The 23,275-nt window shown below is 42.6% G+C and overlaps 1 protein-coding gene across 15 annotated transcripts in view; it reads left to right on the top strand.

Moving 5' to 3' along the window:
* Nucleotides 1–2,079: 2,079 nt before the first annotated feature.
* The window catches only part of RFFL (ring finger and FYVE like domain containing E3 ubiquitin protein ligase), an 88,898-nt gene continuing 67,702 nt past the window's right edge, over nt 2,080–23,275 (top strand). For 2 of the 15 annotated variants that reach the window (XM_066363842.1, XM_066363844.1), the window contains exons 1-3: nt 7,437–7,557; nt 8,206–8,272; nt 23,116–23,242. Coding sequence is in view for 1 of the 15 variants with exons in the window: in XM_066363851.1 (XP_066219948.1) it covers nt 2,102–2,135 (34 nt within the window). In the remaining 14 variants the exon portion in view is untranslated. The other 13 variants (XM_066363843.1, XM_066363853.1, XM_066363845.1 and 10 more) reach the window with 13 other exon arrangements.

Below are 23,275 nucleotides of genomic sequence, written 5' to 3'. Positions count from 1 at the left end.
TATAAACTTTTTATGATTACAATTAACACGGAGGGATGGAAAAATTGGGTGGAGAGTGCTTTGTTTTAATCACAGACCACAAATTCATTTCAGAAATAAGAATGCACAAGGTCCTGGCATCTCAAGAGACAAGGAACCAAAGAAGAGAAAAGAGGAGACAATAAATGCCTTCATGTAGATGCCTTGGAGAGAAGCAGAGAGGACAGAGATTGCATCAAGGAAAGTTACCAAAATAGCCAGGTAGGAAAAAGACAAGCACATTATTTCAGGTGCAGGAGGCCTTTAGAAGGCCAGTCATTCCATGCGTTCCTGGTGGTGGAAAGACCCAGTTTCAAATTCCAAGTTTGTCCTTCTTCTGTGTGGCTTTAGGTAAATACTTAATCTACAGATCTGCATTAATAACATGGGTATAATACCCCTCAATTTCTGGGTCATTGGGAAGATTGGAAATAACACTTGTAAAGTGGCAAGTCTGTACATAAAAATATTTTTACTTCACTTTCCCTGTGATAGTCCTTATTTTAAAATGCAAAGGACAAAACAGAACAAATTTCTCAGAACTCTGTGAGGTCTCCATAGGAACCTAAAGCATAAGAATATTAAGTGTCAAAAGACACCAGTCAGAAGGATCAGAATTTATATTACCTTCATGACTAAGCATTTTCTTAGCCCACACTGGCTAATGATTCCTCATGCAACCCTGGTGCTTTACAGTTTACTAAACCTTCTACGTGCATTAGCTCATTTAAATCCTCACACCACCTGTATTTCAAGGATGAGGAAATGAGTTCAGAAAGGTTAAGTAATCCACTGGAAGGTACACAGCTGATGAATGGCCAAGATGGGCCTCTCAGCAACCAGCCATTTTCCTTCTACCAGGGCCTTCCTCTGAACAGTTTCTTCACCTTCCTTAGGTAAAACTAGCCAGTCCTGGGGGTTTCAACCGCACAAATGCTAGATGAGGGTCGTGCTATAGAGTGAACGGGACAAGCGTGGGTTTTGATATTGACAAGTACAAAAATCCTGGGATGTTTTAAATTAAATTTCAACAGGCTGGAGAGGAGGAGAAAGAGACAGGTCGGTTGGCCTGTTAATGGCCCGGGGCCAGGTGACAGACGGCTCACATTCCTGAACGTATGGTGGAGCTCTCAATCCACATCCAGGCGGCTGCTAGCCCTACTACATGGGCCATCGGATCTTGAACGTGCATGAACTTTGAGATCTACTGTCTGTAACCAGTCAAAAGTAGTAAATATATCTTTCTTACAGACAGTGCTCCTATCATAGAACTGCCCCCTCGCTTAACCTCCCCCCCCCTTATCTGTAGTCAATGTAAATTGTTTCCCTTACATTTTTCATCCCCCTACATGATGTATTAAAAGGGTCCTGTCAACTCCAGGACAGTGGGACATGCTGCCTTTTCTACCTAGCCGCTACTGCTGATGGTTTAAACTGCATGCCCCAGGACCTGGTCTGTTATGGCTCAATAAACCCTTTCTTTTAAAAAGACTTTCAGCCATGGAAGTGAAGTTTTTCGTCTAACAACGTACTTCTACAGGTCTGGCTTCTAATAACCTCCTGGCTACGGGACTTTAAATAGGCTAGTGAGCCCTAATGGGCCTGGGTTTCCTCCACTGTAATTCGGGAACCATCACCTGCTTACAGCATTGTGAGGAACAAGGAGATAGGAAGGTGAGGCAACTTTCAAACTTTGATTATGAAACGAGTTCAGAGATGTAAAGAGACTCGCTCAAGGTCACCAAGTTGGAGCATCATGGCCCAGCTGGAACTCAGACCTGGATCCTTCATCTCTTCGCGCAGAGTTCGCGACGCGCAACCGACACAACCAGCAGTGCGGTCGCCGGGACAGGCGGTAACCCAAGCCTCGCCCGGGCTCGGCACCCCCAGCCCCGCCGCCGGAGGCCTCAGCTCCGCCAGGGGGCGCGCGCGCGGAGGCCGCGCTGTAGCCCGCCGCGCGCCTCGCCCCTCTCTATGGTGGCTCGGGCGCGGCGGGAGCGGAGGCGTGCTCCCGAGAGGGGGCGGGGCCCGCCGGGGGCGGGGCCACGCGGGGGGCGGGAGAGGCCCGGCCGGCTGGCTGGGGATGGATGGGGGGGGCCAACTTCCTGGGGCAGCCGGTGAGGATGTCGCGACCGCCCCCCGGTGCCCCTCAGCCCCAGAGACGCCGCCGCGGCGGAGCCTGGAACCCCCCTGCCTGAGGCGTCCGCGGCCCGAATCCGGCCCCTCCCCTCCCATCCCCTCCCAGGTGCGTGCGGGCCGGGCCGGCGGCCGCGGCAGGTGAGGAGGCGGCGGCGGCGCTGACCCGCCGGGCGCCCGGCCTGCGGTGGGGGTCCAGGGAGAGCCCGGGGTGGGGGCGCTGCTCGGCCGCGGGTCTCCCCAGGCTGTGTGGTCTGGGGGCGCCTCCTGTGTGCCGGGCGCGGCCTGGGACTCTCCGTGCCCTGCGCGGGGTGGGAGAAGCCCCTGCGTCGCTGGAGCGCTCATTCCCATTACACCCGCACCTGTCCCAGTACAAGTGCCCTCAAAGGAAGCATTTCCCCTGCGGGGCGGGAACGGGGCCGGGTAAACGGGGCCGGGTAAACCTCAAGCATCTCCAGACGCCGTGCGGACCGGCAGGTCCAGTTAGTTCGGGGGGAAGGTTCTGCTTTACGGCAAAGTAAACTGAGGTTCGCGGCGGCCTGCTTCCCGGTTGCAAGAAATTTCCCGTCTCCACCGCCTGCGGGCTCCTTGGAAGAGGAAGGCGGCCGGAGTCTGGGGGCTTGATGGAGAAGTGGGGCTGGGAGTGTGGACCCCCCAGGGTCCACTGTGCCCTCTTTCGGGTGCAGTTCTGTGTTCGCTTGAGAGGATGTGGTGAGGGCGCCGGTGGCCAGGACGGAGAGGGAAGTGGGCCTCGCCTCAGCTGGCTGCCCAGGAGACATTTGACCAGGCATGGGCAGGCAGGGCTGGACCGGGGAGCCAGCCCGCGCGGGCACCCGTCTGCGCAGAGCTCGGGTTCAGGCTGGCCGAAGAGGAAAACAGCCCCTTTCCCCTGGTTTACTGGTCTGTCGTTCGTTCTGGGTAAAGAAACTGCTTGTGTAATCAATGCAGAACGTACCGCGCTCCTCCCAGGCTACCCCAGGGAAGGAATAGGGTGAGCTTGGAAATGGGGCTTTACCCACAACTGTCACTTTGTACCCTGGCTGAAGGCCACTGATGTGTTGAACAAACATCCGGGGTGCATGTGGCCTTCTAAGAAAGCGCTAAGTACCGGAATACATCCATTTTACAGGTGGTTTGGAGGACCCAGAAGACTTCCGGTCACCCCTGTTGCTACAACTGTTTGGACCTTGTGGTTTTCCCAGGGACAGTTCAAGTTACTAAAATGTGGTAAAGGCTTGTCCATTTATTGAGTTATTTTTCTAGTACTAGGAGTAGGCAGGGCATATGGTGCTGGACTGAGTTTCTATACAGAGTTCTTGGAGATTTCAAGTTGGACAACTTATTTATTTCCCCCCCACTACATTGTCTTTCACATTCAAGGAACTTGATAATGCCGTACCTTTCCGAAACTTCGTCAGATTTCCTAATAATTCTGGACTTCAGAGTACAATTCAGAAATTACAGTGTATTTAGAGCTGTTAAGTTTGAAAGTGAAAATTGTGTATGACAATTACAGATTGATGTGGCAGAGTTAACTAATAACTTGATTGTGCTTGAAGAAAATTTCCGTGTAAATCTCAGACATCCTGTTTTTAATGTCTATATCTAATTATGAAGACCAACTCACTAAAAACTTTCATATTTACATATGAAACCTTCATATTTCATAGTTACTAAAAACTAACAGGTAGACAGCTGTTATCCTGTTTACTCTAGGATCAAGGGTTGTAAATGCTTTAAGTTGACTTATTTAACCAGTTGCTAAAATAATACACACAAAAAGAGGGCTCTTCTCAGAATGTTTAGAAATTAATTTCTTCTCAAACTTTCTCATAACCTAAGCCAGTTAACATAACTCTGCTTGGCACTATCTAATAAGAATCTCTCTCTCTTTAAATGTTTATTTTATTGATTTTAGAGAGAGAGAGACAAGAACATCAATCTGTTCCTGTATGTGCCCTGATCGGGGATTGAACTGGCAGCCTCTGTGCTTCGGGAGGATGCTCAAACCAACTGAGCTAGCCGGCTAGGGCTAGAATATCTAAGGGCTTTTAAAAGATCAATGGAAAAGGCATTTTCAGTTACCGTCATTTAAGAAGACAAAACAGCAACAATAACGAAAAAGGACAATTTTTTCCCAAATTACATGTTTGTTGTGATTTAAAAAATTTTTTATTAAGTGAGAGGTGGGGAGGCAGAGAGACTCCCACATGCGCCCCTACAGGGATCCACTTGGCAGGCCCCCTAAGGGGGGATGCTCCATTGCTGAGCACCTGAGCTATTTTAGTGGTGCAGGAGGGGAAGAGAGAGAGAGAGAGAGAGAGAGAAAGAGAGAGAGGGAGGGAGGGAGGGAGGGAGGGGAGGAGGGGTGGAGAAGCAGGTGGTCTCTTCTGTGTACCCTGACTGGGAATCAACCTGGGACTTCTATGTGCTGGGCTGATGCTTTTACCTCCTAGCCAACTGGCCAGGGCCCATTGTGATATTTAATACGGACACATCCATCTGTAAGAGAGTTGTGCCTAGGACTTTGTGAAAGCACCTACATAAACCTGAGGTGTGTTAGAGGGACTAATTCCAACTTGCTTTTTATCCTTGTAATAGAAGCTTTAATAATACTGCTATTAATTTAATGGTAGATTAGAGACATCAAATTTGTCCTAGCCATAGGGTATAAGTTTGGGAGGGAAGATTTAACCTTTGTACCTTGGAATCTCAAAACTCCTGCTATACAGAGCTAAGATATAATTTAGAGTTTAATGAAAATACATTGTTTAAATTGCTTTTGAAGTCTTAACTGATGAGCTTGTCCATCCTTATTATTGTTTGGTAATGGTTACTGATTATTATTTTTGTTTGGTGACTTGTTATTGGTAGTAATTGTAAGGTATTTTTCCCCGCCAAGAAGGAAGGAAGGGGCCGGAGCCACAAAGTGTGGAATAGTAAAAGGCTTTATTGAGTACAGAGCACGCATCCCGCCCGGCAAGGTTCCCTGGCCCCGAGGAAAGATGGAGGCCAGGGAAGTTGCAAGAATTAAACCGCGTGGGAGATATTTAAAGGGTCCTTAGGGTGGTCGAGCTAATATGACATGGTGAAATCTCACTGGCTGGCAGACGGTCGCTTTTTTCCAAAGGGTTCCAGGGAAGTTTCTTTTGGCGCACTTGGTTGTGGGCCGTTTTAGCCAAAGTTCGAGGGTCTGATCTTTCCCATTATCCACCGACCTTACAGTAATTATTTGTATTTATGTAAGAAAGATTTTGACAATTGTAAGGACCTTATTTTTATATCCAAACACACATACTCCCATTCAGTAAGAAAAGGGTCTGGTCAGTTTCTTTTTTTTTTACTTCGTTATTCATGGAGTTTTAAAATCTTAAAAACCATTTGGGCTTTTAATAGGATATTTCATTGTATCTCACATGAAAGTGGTCCCAGGTAGGTAGGAATCATCAGCCTTGTGTTCAAAGACTTCATCTCCCCATTTCCAGGTTTTATTCATGGTCAGAATAACCAGTTATCATGGTCAGAACAGTGGTTTTAGCCAATCATGTATGCCATTCTTAGTTTAAACTCATTGTCCTCCTTTCTCATAATTAAGACTGCTTCGAAGTTTCTCTGCTTTCTCTTATTCAGGTTGACTATTCCACATTTTTGATGCCTTTGGGCCTGCTAACATTCTGAATTGGAGCTAAAACAGTTGATTAGGAGAGTCCTACCGCATGTTTTTAAACATTTTCCTTTTTCAAAACAACCATAATATCTACATTTTCTTTGGGGGAAAACTAGCTCTTTGAATCTCATAGAAATATAAAACCTGGTTTTTCTAGCTTTCTACCAATATAAAACCTGAACTTTTCCTTTCCGGTTTTGCCAGTGTAGTGAACTGGAGGCATTGGGAAAGCCTGAAGTCGCCTGAATCATCAAAAGGTCTCATATTTAGTGCAGCTTTAGCTTTTTTAGTGTGTTTTATTGCAAGGAATTCCCAAAAGTTGGTGCTCCTTGAAAGATTCTGTACCTAGCAGTTTGCAACTGAGTCACTGAAGGGGTTCTGTAAAAATAAAGATTTTCTAGTCCCACTTCCTGGGGATTTTGATTGAGTGGGTAAGTAATGACCATAATCTACATTTAAAAAACCTCTGGCATCTTTCCCAAATGCTCCCCAGGTGATTCTGATTTGTAGCAGGTTTGGGGGCAACTGTTGTATTGCTTTGAAATTCATTATAACTGATAGTCCTTTTAGAAGCATCCTGTTATTCAGGGTGTTTGATTTGCTAGAATAGCCCATTTCTGAGTCATGATGGATAACAAGGAGCTTTTGTAACTTTTATGTAAATTGCCATTACAGAGAGGCCCCCTCTGCTGTATTATCTATGGGGAGTCATGAGGGAGGATTGGTGAAAGTAGCTTCCTTTATTTACTGAGTGGACAAATGAATCATAATGTGGAAAGAACTGGAAGTCTGAAAGGTAGTCAGTCCTAGCTGTGGTCACTGTTGGATAGGAGAGATGCCTGGGAATTTTCTGTATGTAGAATTGATAAACAAAGCCAACCTGCTAGATGTTTCATTTTGACATGTAATAAGTGCTTATTGAAAATAATAAGATGTTTAATAGTCAATAAAATTTAGTTACAGGTTCTTTGCTGAGTTTATGGAAAGAAGAATAATTGCTGAAATACTGAACCATCTGAGTTAAAACAGAATTGGGGAACCGAATTTGTCAGGGAATTAAACTTGGGAAAAGCCTAACAATTTAGGAAATAGCCGAGCTTTTGAATCCCAGCTCCTCTATCTTCTGGCCGAGTTCCTTTAGACATGTTAATTAACCTCTGTGAGTTTCGTATTCTTTCCCTGCAAGGTGAAAATAATGCCTGGTAGGATTGTATTTGGATCGTATGCAACTCAGTGAATGTTTTTCTCCCACTTTCTCGTAAGATTTTTATTTTGTAGGCTTAAGATGTCTTTTTTGTTTTTTTATTTATTCATTTTAGAGAGGAGAGGGAGAGACAGAGAAGAGAGACAGAGAGAGAGAGAAAGGGGGGGAGGAGCTGGAAGCATCAACTCCCATATGTGCCTTGACCAGGCAAGCCCAGGGTTTCAAACTGGCGACCCCAGCATTTCCAGGTCGACGCTTTATCCACTGCGCCACCATGATCAGGCAAGATGTCTTTCTAATACCAGCCTTCTCTGTCTCTATAGGAATATCCACTTAGCTCTCTCTTTTCATTGAAAAAACTTCCTCTTTTTAAAAATTTTATTTACTTATTTTTAGAGAGAGAGAGAGAGAGAGAAAGGGAGAGGAGCAGGAAGCATCAACTCCCATATGTGCCTTGACCAAGCAAGCCCAGGGTTTTGAACCGGCGACCTCAGCATTCCAGGTCAATGCTTTATCCACTGTGCCACCACAGGTCAAGTGAAAAAAACTTTCTCAATTACAATTTACATTCAATGTTATTTTGTATTAGTTCCAGGTGTGCTGCATAGTGGTTAGACAATCATTTACTTTACAAGGTGTTCCCCCTGCTATTCCCAGTACCCACCTGGCACCATACATAGTTATTACTGAGGAGCCACTGAGCCACTTCACCCGCAGGTGTTGTAAGGTACCAAAAACTACAGAATTAATATTAATATTTTAAGAGGCTTGGAGAACATTTTATTAATTTGGGTTAAGGTGTGCAGAGAAATTGTGAGAATAGTCTCTGTACTCTGTGATTGGCATAGTCAGGATGGCCCTTGGCATTGTATTGTAAATGCAAAGGGGAGGAAAACATGGGTCCCCAGACATTCCACCACACCTGTGGGGAAAGGGGTGAATGGCTAGCCAGGTGCAGGGAGAAAAAGCCAAAAATAAACCTTTTCTTATAACTATGAGCCATTTGCTGGCATTTGTCCCCACGGGAACTACCTCTCCTATGTAAGTGCGTGTAGTTAACACTTTGACTCTGGACAGAGAGATAGCAGATGAACACTAGATAATATGGGAATGCCTTTTAATATGTAAAAGATATCTTTCTGCCATTGTGTTGACTTGTAAATTTTGTTTTCTCCAAAAGGATGTATGGCTTGCAAATTGAACACGGTCCTATCATGTTAAAGGACATATGACTATAACCGATAGTGGTAAGGGGCTCCTAATTACAATTTTTGCTTCTGTACTTCCCACTTAACAAAACTATAAAAACTAGGTAGAACAAAGGGCCGGCGTGCTCTCCCTCAGATTCCTGTTGGAGTTCCCGCCGCTTGGCCAAGCTAGACAATAAAGTTTTGGTGTGTAATTGATGGACCTTGTTCGTGTCTTCAATGTTTTGGGTCCCTCCGGATTAAGATTAACAATTACAGTATTATCAGCTATATTCTCTATATTGTACTTGACATCCCTGTAACTGTTTTGAAACTACCAATTTGTATTTCTTAATCCCTTCACTTTTTTCACCCAGTCTTCCAATAGCACCTGCTCCCTGCAACCATCAATCTGTTCTTTGTATCTGAGTCTGTTTCAGTATTGTTTATTTTGTTCTTTAGAATCCACTTACATCATATGGTATTTGTCTTTAAATCAGCTCTTTTAGATGTATGAAAGAGTGAGGGCTAAAGTTAAAAATTAGAGAATATGGGTAAGAAGAATGAGTCATAGGACACTTAAAATTATTTCTTATTAAATTTTGTTTTTGATTTTAGAGAGAGAGGGATATATATGTATATATACATGAGAGAGAAAGAAACATCAATTTGTCGTTGTTCTCATTTATGTATTCATTGGTTGGTTCTTATTTGTGCCCAGACCAGGGATCAAACCCACAATCTTGGTGCATGAGGATGATGCTGTAACCAACTGAACTACCCAGCCAGGGTTTAAAAAATTTTTTTAGAAGGTGTGGAGTGTAGGCTTATATCCAGAGTTATTGTCTGGAGGAATAAATTAATGACACTATCCACATTCTGCTTTATGTGTCTGGGTGGTAGCCCGGGAACTCAGTTTAGGCCAGGAGGCTTTGAGGGTGGCCCCATTAGGTAGCACCTGACATCCATTACTTTCCTCATCTTCCTTTCTCCTTTCTGGTCTCTTGTTTCTTTTCCCTCTTTCAAATTGTCCTTCCTTTTGACTTGCCAGTCATTCCACAATTGTCAAAGGCCAGGCCCCTGGAACTCCAGGCTAAGTAAGAGTTGCTGGTTGCTAACACCTGTCTCCCAGCTAAATGAATAGGCTCTTTTGTGGGCAGGATGTTAAAAAAACTGATTAGTACAATACTGGCTTAAAGGACCTATTGATATAGCATATGTAAATCGTGGAGTGTCTTAAAGCCATTTTAGAAATTTGTTTCTTATACTGTATATATATATATTTTATATTGAATTATGATGTTTGAATTTTTACATTCAAACCATAAATCTGTTTATTGACCAAATAGACTAATTTCTGTCGTATTGATTGGGAATCATTTATATTCTAAAGAAGTTCTACCCTTAAGGGCCTTAGTTTTGTTCCGCAAATGTCTAACTACTGTGTAATACAATTAAAGTTTAGATCAATGTGCTGCAGACATAATTAAATTTCTGCTTCTTATGTATTTTTGTTGGCAGCTGGGAAATTAAAATGCTAGATGTTACATAAAGCTGCCTTTTTTTGAGGGTGATTTTACTGTCAGTTGAATGGACGTAGGCCCCAGGGTACATTTTTTAAACTGTCTTATTCAATTTTCCTGTAATAATCTCTTTCTCTATATAGAATTAATGTATTACAACACATAATTGGCTATTTAAGTGTTCAGAAGAGACAGTGTTTGGCCTTTACCCTGTGATTACATTTTTCCTACAGCTCTTGAGGAAAAGTAATTTTTGGGAACCACTACGTATATTTGTTACATGAGCGTGTGAACTTTTGCAAAGACTAAAGAAGGGAGTGGTTTTCTCAGATAAGCTCTACTATTTAATACCCTCCCCCAAATCGCGCACTGTTCTTTTTATTTATTTATTTATTTTTTAAACAGAGAGAGAGAGAGAGGGATAGACAGGGACAGACAGGAAGGGAGAGAGATGAGAAGCATCAATCATCAGTTTTTCGTTGCGATACCTTAGTTGTTCCTTGATTGCTTTCCCATATGTGCCTTGACCGTGGGCCTACAGCAGACCGAGTAACCCTTTGCTCGAGCCAGTGACCTTGGGTCCAAGCTGGTGAGCTTTGCTCAAACCAGATGAGCCCGTGCTCAAGCTAGCGACCCTCGGGGTCTCGAACCTGGGTCCTCTGCATCCCAGTCTGACACTCTATCCACTGTGCCACCGCCTGGTCAGGCTGCACTGTTCTTTTTAGATCAGGGGTCCCCAAAGTGCGGGCCGCATGCAGCCCCCTGAGGCCATTTATCCGGCCCCCACCGCACTTCTGGAAGGGGCCCCTCTTTCATTGGTGGTCAGTGAGAGGAGCACTGTATGTGGCGGCGCCGCAAAGCGCGGTGTTGCTCACATACAGTACTACTTCCGGTGACGCGTCATATCACTTGTTACGGCTAGCAGTGACAAATATGGAACCGGACATTGATCATCTCATTAGCCAAAAGCAGGCCCATAGTTCCCATTGAAATACTGGTCAGTTTGTTGATTTAAATTTACTTGTTCTTTATTTTAAATATTGTATTTGTTCCCGTTTTGTTTTTTTACTTTAAAATAAGATATGTGCAGTGTGCATAGGGATTTGTTCATAGTTTTTTTTGTAGTCCGGCCCTCCAACGGTCTGCGGGACAGTGAACTGGCCCCCTGTGTAAAAAGTTTGGGGACCCCTGTTTTAGATCATTGCATTTGACCTGATAGGAAAGTAGAAAAGCTGTGATGCCTGGCAAATCCACTTCACGATTTTTCTGTGCTACGTTTCATAGAAAGGGCTCTAGTCTCCAGGAACAGAAGTTGCTATCAAGGAGACTTTACATTTAATTACTCTAATCCACACTTAATTTTCTATAGGATTTTGGAGAGATTCTCACCAGGCTGCTAATTTCGTGAGGTTATGACCACAGGTTTTTATCTGGTCAGATTGCTAACCTTATTTTGTTTTTTGTTTTCTAATGGAAAGTGACCTTGGCTGGTAATTTCTCCATTGTCCTGGCCTCCAAAAAGATACAGCAGAACAGTTGCTTCTGCTTTCTCAGCAGCCTTTTTCAGTGGCTGCTACTCGTGCTGAATTTGAACTTTAAGAAAATTTCCTTGAACAAGTGTTACTTGACTTTTAATTTAATTAAAAATTTTTTTTTGTTCACTTGACCTTTTAAGCCTGCTCCTTTTCAATGCTGCAGATTAGCCTGTATCTCCTAGTTTACATACATATATGCCTTTTCTAGAGTCCCCTATAAAAATGTGGTTTCATTATCTCTGGGTTGTGGAGTGGTCAGGGCTTCCTAGGAAAGCCCTTTGTTTCCACCAGGCAAGTTTTTAAGAGTAGGGGAAGCCCATCCCGATTTGAACTACATATTTGGAGCCTGAGTGAATTGCTGAAACTTTTTTAATTGTCTCCATCCTCTTTAAAGAAATGCTGCCTCCTCATCCTGAAACTTACAGGAAGTTTGGCTAAGTGGAGGCTCTTCTGACCTCTGAGTGGTTAAATGTAATTCGTTAGTAATCAGCATTATTGTTTATTTGTAAGTGCTGAATTATGTTAAGAATTAAAAAAAAAAATAGAAGGAAAAAAGAAAAAAAACCGCTTTTCTTAAGTAAATAGATTATCCTTTCCCATCCCAGCCTCTGCTTGTTTCACTCGTTTCATTTACTTTGGAAATTGTTTCACTCTTTTCATTTGCTTTGGAAAATTGTAGAGCCAGGAGCCATGGCCAGGGCCACTATCACAGCAGCCTGGTCCATGCAGGTTCGCATTGGATTCTGACAGTCGGTAAAGAAACAATGGAGCCAAAAACTGATAGGCCATTTTCTTTAATTCTAGTTTGCACCCGGCGGGCAAGTAAAAATACACACTGGGCTCCAAAACCCACTCACGTTCAGTGCTCACACAGCTACTGAATTATCCGAGTTTCCTAGAATCAAAGGTTTCTAGCTCACCAGCCTTATTCTCCTCAGTTCCCCATCTCCTTCCTTCTCTCTACACCAGGGGTCTCAAACTTGCGGCCCGCGGGCCGCATGTGGCCCGCCGAACAATTTTGTGCGGCCCGCAGACTAATCCATGAAGTTCAAAATATTTTGGATAAAATTAAGTAAGCCTAGGGGCCTACTTGTATTTTTCATTTCTCTAGCATCCTAGCTAGATATTAGCTTAGTTAACAGCAGTTGTGATGCGAACTACAGTTTCTGGTCGTTTTGTGACACTGAGTAAACTGCATGTACGATTGTGCTTGTTGTACTGATTTTTTTTTGTTTTCAACTGCAGTGAGAAAAGTGTTGTGTAACAGTTGCCTTTTGTAGACCTAGTGCGGCCCGCCGAACGGCTGTGATCTTGCTCTGCGGCCCACATGCTGAGTTGAGTTTGAGACCCCTGCTCTACACAAACTACACAAACTGGCATCTCACTCAGCACTCCGCCATCTTGGCTGCTTCTCCTGGCCACATGGCCTCTTTCCGCTGCTCTCTGCTCCCTCTGCTCTCTCATGCTAATCATCCCAGGAACCAAGAGAGCAAGTTCCTATTCTGCCCCTATTTTATAGTGTAGCTTCACAACCTTTAATCCAATATACAAAATAGGGAAATCTCTAATACAATGTCACTTCTGTGAGTCATGATGGGATTGTACCACCCCACATCAAAAGGGGTGGGAGAGGCTTAATCCCAAAACCAAGCCCCAGGCTACAAAGATCCTGCCTGCCCACAGAGACACACATTAATTTCACCTGGGCAACGCCATCTTGAACAAAGTGAGCATAATATATTTTATCTGCCCAACAAAAATCTTTGCAGTCTTAGTCCTGATCACACACACAGACTTATGGCACATAAATCAATAAATTTTATCCTAAATTGTACAGGGAAGTATTTTGTTTTTCCAGTATTTTCTTCTAATCTAACTGTATTCTTTTTTAAAGATTTTATTTACAGATTTTAGAGAGAGGAGAGAGAAAGGGGGAGGAGCAGCAGCAAGCATCAACTCAGTAGTAGTTGTATCTGTGTGCCTTGACCAGGCAAACCCAGGGTTTCAAACTGGCAACTTCAGTGTTCCAGGTCAAAGCTTTTATCCACTACGCCACTGCAGGTTGGGCATAACCGTATTTTTTTTTTTAACTTTCACAATGATTAAGATGTCTGCTTGAGAAATAACCAGGTCTCCTCTATCGACTCCCAACCTTTTCCTAGATCTGGAATGAGTAGGCTTATAGCCAATTAATTATACCCTTTGTGACCAGGCCAAATTATTATTTTACATGGTGCAAAGAAGATTCACAAGAACACATGCCTTTATTTGAAAATGCTGGACAAAAGGAGCATTGGAATTTGGGGAAAGAGGGCAGAATGTTGAGTTTTAGGAGGACTGGGTCATCTGAAGTTCAGCTAGTTTGAGGAATCCTTAGTTAAGGATGGTTCTGGAAGAGGAAGGAATTGTTTGGGAATTTTTCGTAGATTAGCAATCATTGGGCAATTTGAATTTTATAAAGGAGATGAAGAGAAACGGGCTAGGATTTTGTGCAAGGGGCTCAGGGTGGAAGGAATAACCAGATGCTGGGACTAGGACTTGTTTAGTCCACAGTGGAAATTCTTAGTCCTTCAGGTTCTCTCACATTTGTTTGCCTCCATTTTCTACCTTTTGGGCATGATTAGATTCAGGTACCATTCGTGGTCATTTTACCATAGACTGCTGGAAGAGTTTGCATAAATCTTTCTGTGTCAGAGCTGAAGTTTACCTGAGCCAGTGTTTGCTACAGAGCACGTGGGGGGGGGGGCATGCCAGAATATTCCCAGAGAACTAAGTTGTCAAACAGGCTCCACCTTCCCTACTACCCTCACTCCATGGTTTGATCCAGCACTCCAGGTGGCTGAATCATCACACCAACGCCCATTGCTCTAGCTCTGTGTTTCCCAACTTCGACTGTTGACACGGTTGTAGACCAGCCACCTGAGTAGTAACAGTGAGTCAGCTGATTAATGGAGGGACACTAAGACCATAGTCCTGCAGCTTCACCTCTAGATGATCTTAATTAGATTCCTAAATTCCATTTATTTAAAAACATTTTAAACAGCACATCAACATGTCTCGTATACAGCCAGAACTAATATTAAAAATGAAAATACAGGCCCTGGCCGGTTGTCTCAGCGGTAGAGCGTCGGCCTGGCGTGCGGGGGACCCGGGTTCGATTCCCGGCCAGGGCACATAGGAGAAGCGCCCATTTGCTTCTCCACCCCCACCCCCCTCCTTCCTCTCTGTCTCTCTCTTCCCCTCCCGCAGCCAAGGCTCCATTGGAGCAAAGATGGCCCGGGCACTGGGGATGGCTCCTTGGCCTCTGCCCCAGGCTCTAGAGTGGCTCTGGTCGCGGCAGAGCAACACCCCGGAGGGGCAGAGCATCGCCCCTGGTGGGCGTGCCGGGTGGATTCGGGTCTGGCGCATTCGGGAGTCTGTCTGACTGTCTCCCCGTTTCCAGCTTCAGAAAATTAAAAAAAAAAATACATTGACAGTTATATCAAAGTTAGTTTTATTTGAAATACAGGCGAGCCACACCTGCAGTTATTTGAGGAAACACTTGCACATGGCAGCCTTGTGTCTTTATCTCATCTTTTTAGAAACAACAAACCTAAAAATAAGCCATGAGTTTTGTTTAGGACGGATTGATACAAAATTTAAGAATTCTGAATATTATGTCAGGGAAGCAGTTTTTGATGTCATAGCATATAGTGAAATGTTTATGTGTATTTTATATACATTTGATCTTTCCAACCAAACTATTTTTTAAAATGGTGAAAAGTTGAAATTTGTTCTTATGTAGTACAAATATTATGTAAGCATATGAAAATACATGTTCTGTTTTAATACACTTATTTTAAAATAATTTTTACCTAAAATAATTTCTTTAATCAGGAATTACATACAAACCATGACCTTTTCTTTATTCTTAAAGGCAGAGTAAGGTTACATAATACTGTAATAGATGTCAAATTTTATTGTGTAGGAATCTTCTGGGTGCTTATAAAAAAGACAGATTCCTGGTTCCTTGCCCAGACCTATAGAATCAGTGTTTGGGAATGAAGCTGGGATTCGGACCATACTTGGAGAAAGTAATACTGTAAGAAGGAACCACACATTTAAAAAAAATGTAATAAGGTTGAGAGACATGGATGTTAGTGGGCTGCCTTTATTTTACAGAGTAAAGCAGGGTCTCAGATTCACCCAGGGTCTCCAGTGAGGTCTTCTGGCTCCTACTTTAGTACTCTTTCTATTATGCCATGGTATCTCCATATTGGCTTCTGTAATGACCTTTAAATTAGGAGCTATAGAATAGTAAGGGTTAGGGTGCTTTGATAACCTCAGTGCAATAAGTGACCGAATTGGCACTTAATAGTGCTTCTTAAACTCTTCTTTACAGCTTTGTAAAGTTTTGTTCCAATTTGTTGCCAACTAATATTGTATAAGAAAAATAAATTCCCAGAAAAATCATGCTCTTGGAGCTTACAATCAATATCAAAATGCTGTAAAAGTTCCTACGTCCTTACCGTTTTGTGTGTGTGTGTATCTTGCCATGGACCTCCCTGACGGGTCTGTGACTGCACATTTTGAATAGCATTGTTCTGTGTGGTTCTGAGAATATCTTAGGAGCTTGATATCAGAAGTCTTTGATTATTTTCTTCCTTGTGCTACATGCAACTAAAGCAGCCAACTGAGGATTCCCACTCTTTGGGTAGAGAAGTACCATCACTTGATGATTTGCTAGGTCAGAACCACAATTTTAATATTTGAGGATTAGGTGCAGGACACTTACCTTTAATATACGTAAGAATTAATTGATAGAACTTGTATTTGATGCCTGAGTCAGAAGAGGTATTTACCTCTTTAACTGAACTTGTCCTGTAATTGGACTCATAGTTCATAAAGATGCTTAAAGGTGGGAAACAGAAAGTAAAAGATGGGCCCTGACTGGTGTGGTGCAGTGGATAGAGCATTGACATGAAACGCTGAGGTCCCATGTTCGAATCCTTGAGGTTGCCAGCTTGAGCATGGGCTCTCCTTGAGTCGGGGCTCACCAGCTTGAGTGTGAAGTTGCTGGTTTGAGACCAAGGTTGCTGGCTTGGCTTGAGCACCCCCCCCCCCTCAGGGCATGTGTGAGAAGCAATCAGTGAACAGCTAAATGAAGCAACAATGAGTTGATGCTTCTCATTCTCTTTCCTCCCTCCCTCCCTCACTCCAAATCAGTAAAAAAGTAAAATAAAATATAGGGGTATTCGGTTTCTTTGAGGCACTTCAGTATGTATGTGCTTTTTAGAATCCTTTTATAAGTAGTGTAGGAAGAAGCATTTATTGTGTGGCTATGATGTCAAAATGAGTGTTAATTTGAAGCAGGGATAAAATCTCTTCATGCATGCTTTGTGTCCTGGTTTAGTTGCTTAGTTGGATGAAATGTCAAACTTGATAGATTTTTGGAGCTATTATTTTGGTTGTTAAACAATAATGAAACTATTTGGATGTTTGCAAGGAACACTGCTCCCTGTGTCTGGACTTTGCACTGGAGAAAGTTTCGATTGTTCAGCAGTACTAGTTAGAAAGTGCAGCTCTGTGGCTCCTAGCACAGCTGTCTAAATTAGTAGCTATATTGGGGTCTTTGGACAAGCATTGTTTAACACTTTTGGAAACAATTTATGTTTCTGATTCCAAAATGTCTGTGGTTGGCCCGGCGGGGGTGGTTCAGCAGATGGAATGTTGTCTTGGTGAGCAGAGGTTGCAGGTTCTATCCCCAGCCAGGACACATACGAGAAGCAACCAGTGAGTGCACAACTAAATGGGACAACTAAGTGGAACAAGTTGATGCTTCTCTCCCCCACCCTCAATGGAAACGTTAAAAAGACTAAAAAAAATGTCTATGGTTGTTTTCTGAGTAGTTGAGAAATATAGAAAGGGAGAAAGGTATTATATGTGTCTAGGTTATTCAAGTCAGTTTTTTTTTTTCTTTAAACACCTCTGGAACAAATGCTATCTTTCTAACTGGGGCAGGGTTGAGGTGGGGACTGTTAGGGAACTGTTGACTGCAGAGCCTTTCTTCCCTAGATAGAGACCAGGTGGATAGCGTGTTGTCAAGCTGTGCGCCAGCCTACAGAGGACTTTGGTTTTTATAACCTTGATTAGGAAAGAAGGATGCAAACATGAGTGAGGGCACAGGTGTTTCTAAAATCTCCATGCTTGCCAGGTGAAGTCTTGAATTTTCATTTTGAACATTACATTTGATGAAGGATGTTATAAAACCGTCTTTACAAAACAGTCCCCTTTCCTATTGAAATCATATATTGCCAGCAGAGCTTGGGACTCGTTAAGTGTGCTCAGCAGGATTGATTTTGCTCATTGCGTTGTGTAAAATGACAGGTTTTTTCCTGAATGAAATTGTATGCATTTTTCGATGCGAGGTAGGGGAAGGCTTATTTGTGTCTGAAAGTATGAGAGGGCCCTGGCCAGGTGGCTCTGTTGGTTAGAGGGTCGTCCGGATACACCAGAGTTGTGGGTTTGATCCCCACTCAGGGCACATATAAGAATCAACCAGTGAATGCATAAATACATCAATGTTTCTCTTGTTTTTTCTCCCTTCCTCTCTCTCTAAAAGAAAAAATGTATGAGAGAATTTTGTATAAGACTGAGCAAAAGATTGACATTTACTTTGCTGTGTGATACTTGTCTTTGTGCTTTACCTGTGCAAAAATTACCAGCAGTTAATGTGTGCTTACCATGTGCCAGGGACTATGTGAACTCATTTCATCCAACCAACTCCAGTGAGGTATAGGTACCATGGTCTCTGTCCTGCAGATGGGGAATGCTGCACAGAGAAGCCAAACAGTGGGCCCAAGGCCACACTGTGCTTGAACCCGAGTTGTCTGGCTATAAAGGCCAAGCTCTCAATCACCAGGCTACACCTGCTTCACATTCCATCAGCTCATCTGTTATGATTACTTTTCAGGGTAGGTCTTTAGAAATAAGTTCCATTTTATATAAAGTGGACTTAAAATTATCCTTTTATACATGGGCCTTCTTGTGTGGAATGTGATTTAAAAATGATATTAGTAATACTTATTACTTGTTTTACTAGTTTTAGTTCTTTTAGAACTGAAGGATTGTTTTATAGTTTATGCCTAATTCTAAAATTATCATTGTATTTGTTACATAAGTTAGTCACCCTTAAAAGCACATTTGGTTAAACAGCTAAAGCACTGCGTTAGAGGAGAGCTTATTGGTGGGTTGTTTTCTTTTTAGTTTCTTGCTGTTTGTCAATAGAATTTTTCAATAGATTGACTTTTACAGAAGATATACAGATGTTGGTGCCCCATGAGGCCTCATGTTTAAGTAGTAGTGAAATAAATAGTGATAGACTGCTTTTAGTAAAAAGCCCTGATCACTAAGTATAGAAAGTAAAACTTTGTTATCTGGGCTTGAGACACGTGTCCTGCTTTCAGTGTGTGCGAGGCCCTGTGAGGTCTGGGTGGTAGACTCACTTAGGAAGAATCATTTAAATATTTTCCACTAACTTCTCCTTCACATCTGAAGACAGCTACTGAGGCTTTTGTAAGAAAAACTTTTTGCAGTTAAGCCTGTCACATGTGAGGTGCCCTACCTGGTAACCTTGTCTTTCACAATTTATTTATCTAATTAGTGCCATTTTTATTTTTTTTTTAAGATTTTATTTATTCATTATAGAGAGGGGGGAGAGAGAGAGAAGGGGGAGGAGCAAGAAGCATCAACTCCCATATGTGCCTTGACCAGGCAAGCCCAGGGTTTTGAACTGGCAACCTCAGCGTTTCCAGGTTGATGCTTTATCCACTGCGCCACCACAGGTCAGGCATTAGTGCCATTTTTAGATGTTTTAATATCAACGGACACTTTTGGCTGAATGCTGAGCTGACACTTTTGGCTGAATTGCAGTGAGAGTCACTTATGCTGCCTCCTGGCTCATTGTTCATGGCTATTGGTAAAAATACCTGGAGGGATAGGGCACAGGTAATGCCTGAAATGTATTTCATGTGGTTGGGCCAGCAACTGATCCTTGCTTAAAGATGTTTTTTTTTTTTTTTTGCCTGACCAGTGGTGGTGCAGTGGATAGAGCATAGACCTAGGAAACTGAGGTCTCAGGTTCGAAAGCCCTGAGGTTGCCGGCTTGTGTGCAGTCTCATCTGGCTTAAGTGCAGACTTGCCAGCTTGACTGTGGGGTCGTTGGCTTGAGCCCAAGGTCGCTAGCTTGAGCAAGGAGTCACTGGCTCAGCCTGAGCCCCCTGATCAAGGCACATATGAGAAGCAATCAATGAACAACTAAATTGAGGCAACTACGAGTTGCTGCTTCTCATCTCTTTCCCTTCCTGTCTTTCTGTCTCTCTTGCTTAAAAAAAAAAAAAAAAGTCTTTTTTTTTTCCCATAGGGACTACAAAAATAATTTGAAATGTGCTTTGCTTTATACAATTTTCACCTTCCTTAGTTCTCCATAGTGGTTAGACAGTTGGATGAATAATTGCATTTTTACAGTCACATACATTCTCTTTCCTCCATCATCTCTAATCCTTGGCAACCACTAATCTGTTCCCATATCTCTATAATTTTGTTATTCCTGAAATGTTAATCGAAATGGACCCATAACAGTATGTGTGACCTTTGGGCATTTTTTTTCACTTAGCATGGTGCCTCCACCCAAGTAGTTGAGTGTAGCAATAATCCAGTCCTCTTTATTTGGTAAGTAGTATTCCATGGTATGGATGTACTACAATTTAATCACTCACCTACTGAAGGGCATTCTGCTTGTTTCCAGTTTTTGGCTATTATAGATAAAGCTGTTAGGAACACTTGTGTAGATACAAGTTTAAATCTCTAGGTTAAATGTTGAGGAATGCAATTTCTGCATCTTATGGTAAGTGTGTTTAGGTTTTTTTTGCATGTTTGTTTTTAAAGATTTTACTGATTTTTAACGAGAGGAAGGAAGGAGGGAGGGAGGGAAGAAGAAAGCAAAGAAGGAAGAAAGGAAGGAGGGTGCAGGAAGCATCAACTTATACTGTAGTTGCTTCTCGCCATGTGCCTTGACCAGGCAAGCCCTGGGTTTTGAACCAGCAGTCTCAGTGTTCCAGGTCAATGTTTTAAAGAAACTGCCAAACTGTCCTGGCTGGGTCACTCAGTTGGTTAGAGCATCATCCCCATACACCAAGGTTTTGGGTTCAGTTCCCTGATCAGAGCACATAAAGTAATCAACTAAAAATTGCATTAAAAAAGTAGAACAACAAATCGATGTCTCTCTCTCTCTCTCTCCCTTCCTCTTTCTCTCTAATCAATAAACAAAAGTTAAAAAGAAAACAAAGAAACTGGCAAAGTATTTTCTAGAGTGGCTGTACTATTTTATAGTCCTACCAGCAATGTATGAGATCCAGTTTCTCTGTATCCTTGTCAGCATTTGATAGTGTCTCCTTTTTTTCTTTTTTTTTAATGACAGACAGGGACAGATAGGGACAGACAAACAGGAAAGGAGAGAGATGAGAATCTTTAATTCTTCGTTGTGACACCTTAGTTGTTTAGTGATTGCTTTCTCATATGTGCCTTGACCAGGGTGGGGGGCTATAGCAGAGTGAGTGACCCCTTGCTGAAGCCAGCGACCCTGTGCTCAAGCCGGTGACATCAGGGTTTTGAACCTGGGTTCTCTGCATCCCAGTCCAACGCTCTATCCACTGCACCACCGCCTGGTCAGGCTCACCATTTTTTTTTTTAAGATTTTTTTTTTATTCTAGTGAGAGAAAGGCGGGGGGTAGAGTGGGAAGCATCACCTTGTAGTAGCTGCTTCTCCTCTGTGCCTTGACCAGGCAAGCCTGGGGTTTAGAACCGAAGATCTCAGTGTTCCAGGTCGATGCTCCATCCACTTTGCCACTACAGGTCAGGCTATATTGTCACCATCTTTGAGTTTAGCTTTTTTAACAGGTAGCATATCTGGTTTTTAAGTTCATCAGGTTACCTCATAAAACTGATACGACTGACAAAGAACAAAGATTAAAGTATATATATTTTTAATTTTATTTATTTTTGTTTTGTTTGAGAGAAACAGGAAGGAGAGAAGGGGGGAGGAGCAGGAAGCATCAACTCCCATATGTGCCTTGACCAGGGTCAAGCCCAGGGTTTTGAACGGGTGACATCAGCGTTCCAGGTCCACACTTTATCCACTGCACCACCACAGGCCGGTCAGAGTAAAGATATTTTAGTTTTATGTTGTTGCCCTCCGTCTGGCTCTACCTCCATACAGTAGTGTTCAGTGGTCTAATGACTTGCGTTTTCATTTCCGTGCTCTGGTTTCCTCGAGGGAAGGAAGACTAAGCAAGACTAGATTAGACTTAGAAGAAAGCAAGAACTGTGAGTGTGAGACTCGCCCTTTATCTGGCAGTAGCTAGCACAGCCCTGCTTCAGCACAGTACTGCCAGCCATGGTAAATGAACAAATAGTGCTATTGCCAAACTGAACTTTTGGTCAGTTCTTTATAAATGTGCCTCAATGAATATAGCCTAAAATGTACTGCAACTTTGGTTCAGAGTAGCCTTCACAATCTGTTTAATTGTTCTGTTTCATTTTATTTGTGAAGTGATCTTAGGTACTTTCTTTCTGGTAATACTAATTAGCTTACATTACTCATTTTGAAATACTAAAATAGCACAAATGTGTATATATAGAGAGCAGAAGGTAAACCCCCATGCCTACCAGAAGTAAGTACTCTTAAATAGTTTTAGACATTTTAACTATAGGTGTCTTACATCTTCCTTTCTATGTATATATGGGGGTAGGCAGTTACTTGTATGGAGAATAATACAATAATAAATAATAATATAAGAATAAACTTTCACTCAGTCACAACTGTAAACCTTCTTTTGCCCAGCCCAGCCCCAATGTATGTTTATATATATATTCTGTGTATATATTTGTGTATGTGTATTCCCTACATGCTGTTCTGTAGTGCTTTTTTCCCCCAATTGATAATGTATTATAGGCATTATTCTCTGTGATTTTATTTACTTATTTTTTGTGAGACAGAGACAGACAGACAGACAAGGACAGACAGGAAGGGAGAGAGATGAGAAGCTGTTTGTTAACTGCTTTCTCATATGTGCCTTGACATGGGGCGAGGGCTCAGGCTGAGTCAGTGACCCCTTGCCAGCGACCTTGGACTTCAAGCCAGCGACCATGGGGTCATGTCTTGATCCCACGCTCAAGCCAGTGACCCTGCACTCAATCTAGTGAGCCTGTGCTCAACCTGGTGACCTCGGGATTTCAAACCTGGGTCCTCTGCATTCCAGACCGATACTCTATCCACTGCGCCCCTGCCTGGTCAGGCCTCTGTGATTTTCTTTTTTTAAGCACTTAATGTCTGGGGCAGGGCTTTAGGTTTCTTTTTCTAAAGTTTTTTGTTTTGTTTTCTTTTCTTATAAAAGAGATGAGGGAGTTATCTTTGAAAGACCTAAACAAAATATATTTTATTCCTGTTATAGGGTTTGTATTGAAATAAGATTGTAGCTTTATTTGCAACTAAATCAGAATTCTGGATATTAGTATATATTTATTCATTTTAAAAATAAATAATGTGTCTGATTTTATGATATGATCTCTTGCAGAACCTGAGGGAAGCTAGAGCTGTGAGAACAATAATCTTTAGAGAATGTAGAGCCCTTTGGGTATTTGTCTCCTCATCAGCTCCTTAGTCAGATAGAGTGTTTTCTTAAGTGCTGCTGTAATACACAGTTCAGTCTGTATTTTGAAATCTCTCTGTCTTCTCTCCCTCTTCCATTACTTTGATTACCTTGATGGGACATTCAAGCTGTGCAGTTTTATCCTTTTATTTCCTTAGCCTGCAGAAGCCAGTTTGAAGATTAACTGTAGGTGAACATGTAATCTTATCTACTTGGCGAGGCATCACCCGTCAAGATGAAACACATGTCAACAAAGGCCTCCTAGACTTGAGGACCTGAAAGAAGGTAACTTAATCTTGTGGCATTTTTAATGGAAAC

Source organism: Saccopteryx leptura, chromosome 2 (genome assembly GCF_036850995.1).
Source record: "Saccopteryx leptura isolate mSacLep1 chromosome 2, mSacLep1_pri_phased_curated, whole genome shotgun sequence".
Taxonomy (NCBI): Eukaryota; Metazoa; Chordata; class Mammalia; order Chiroptera; family Emballonuridae; genus Saccopteryx; species Saccopteryx leptura.
This window is presented reverse-complemented; position numbering and strand designations above follow the sequence as displayed.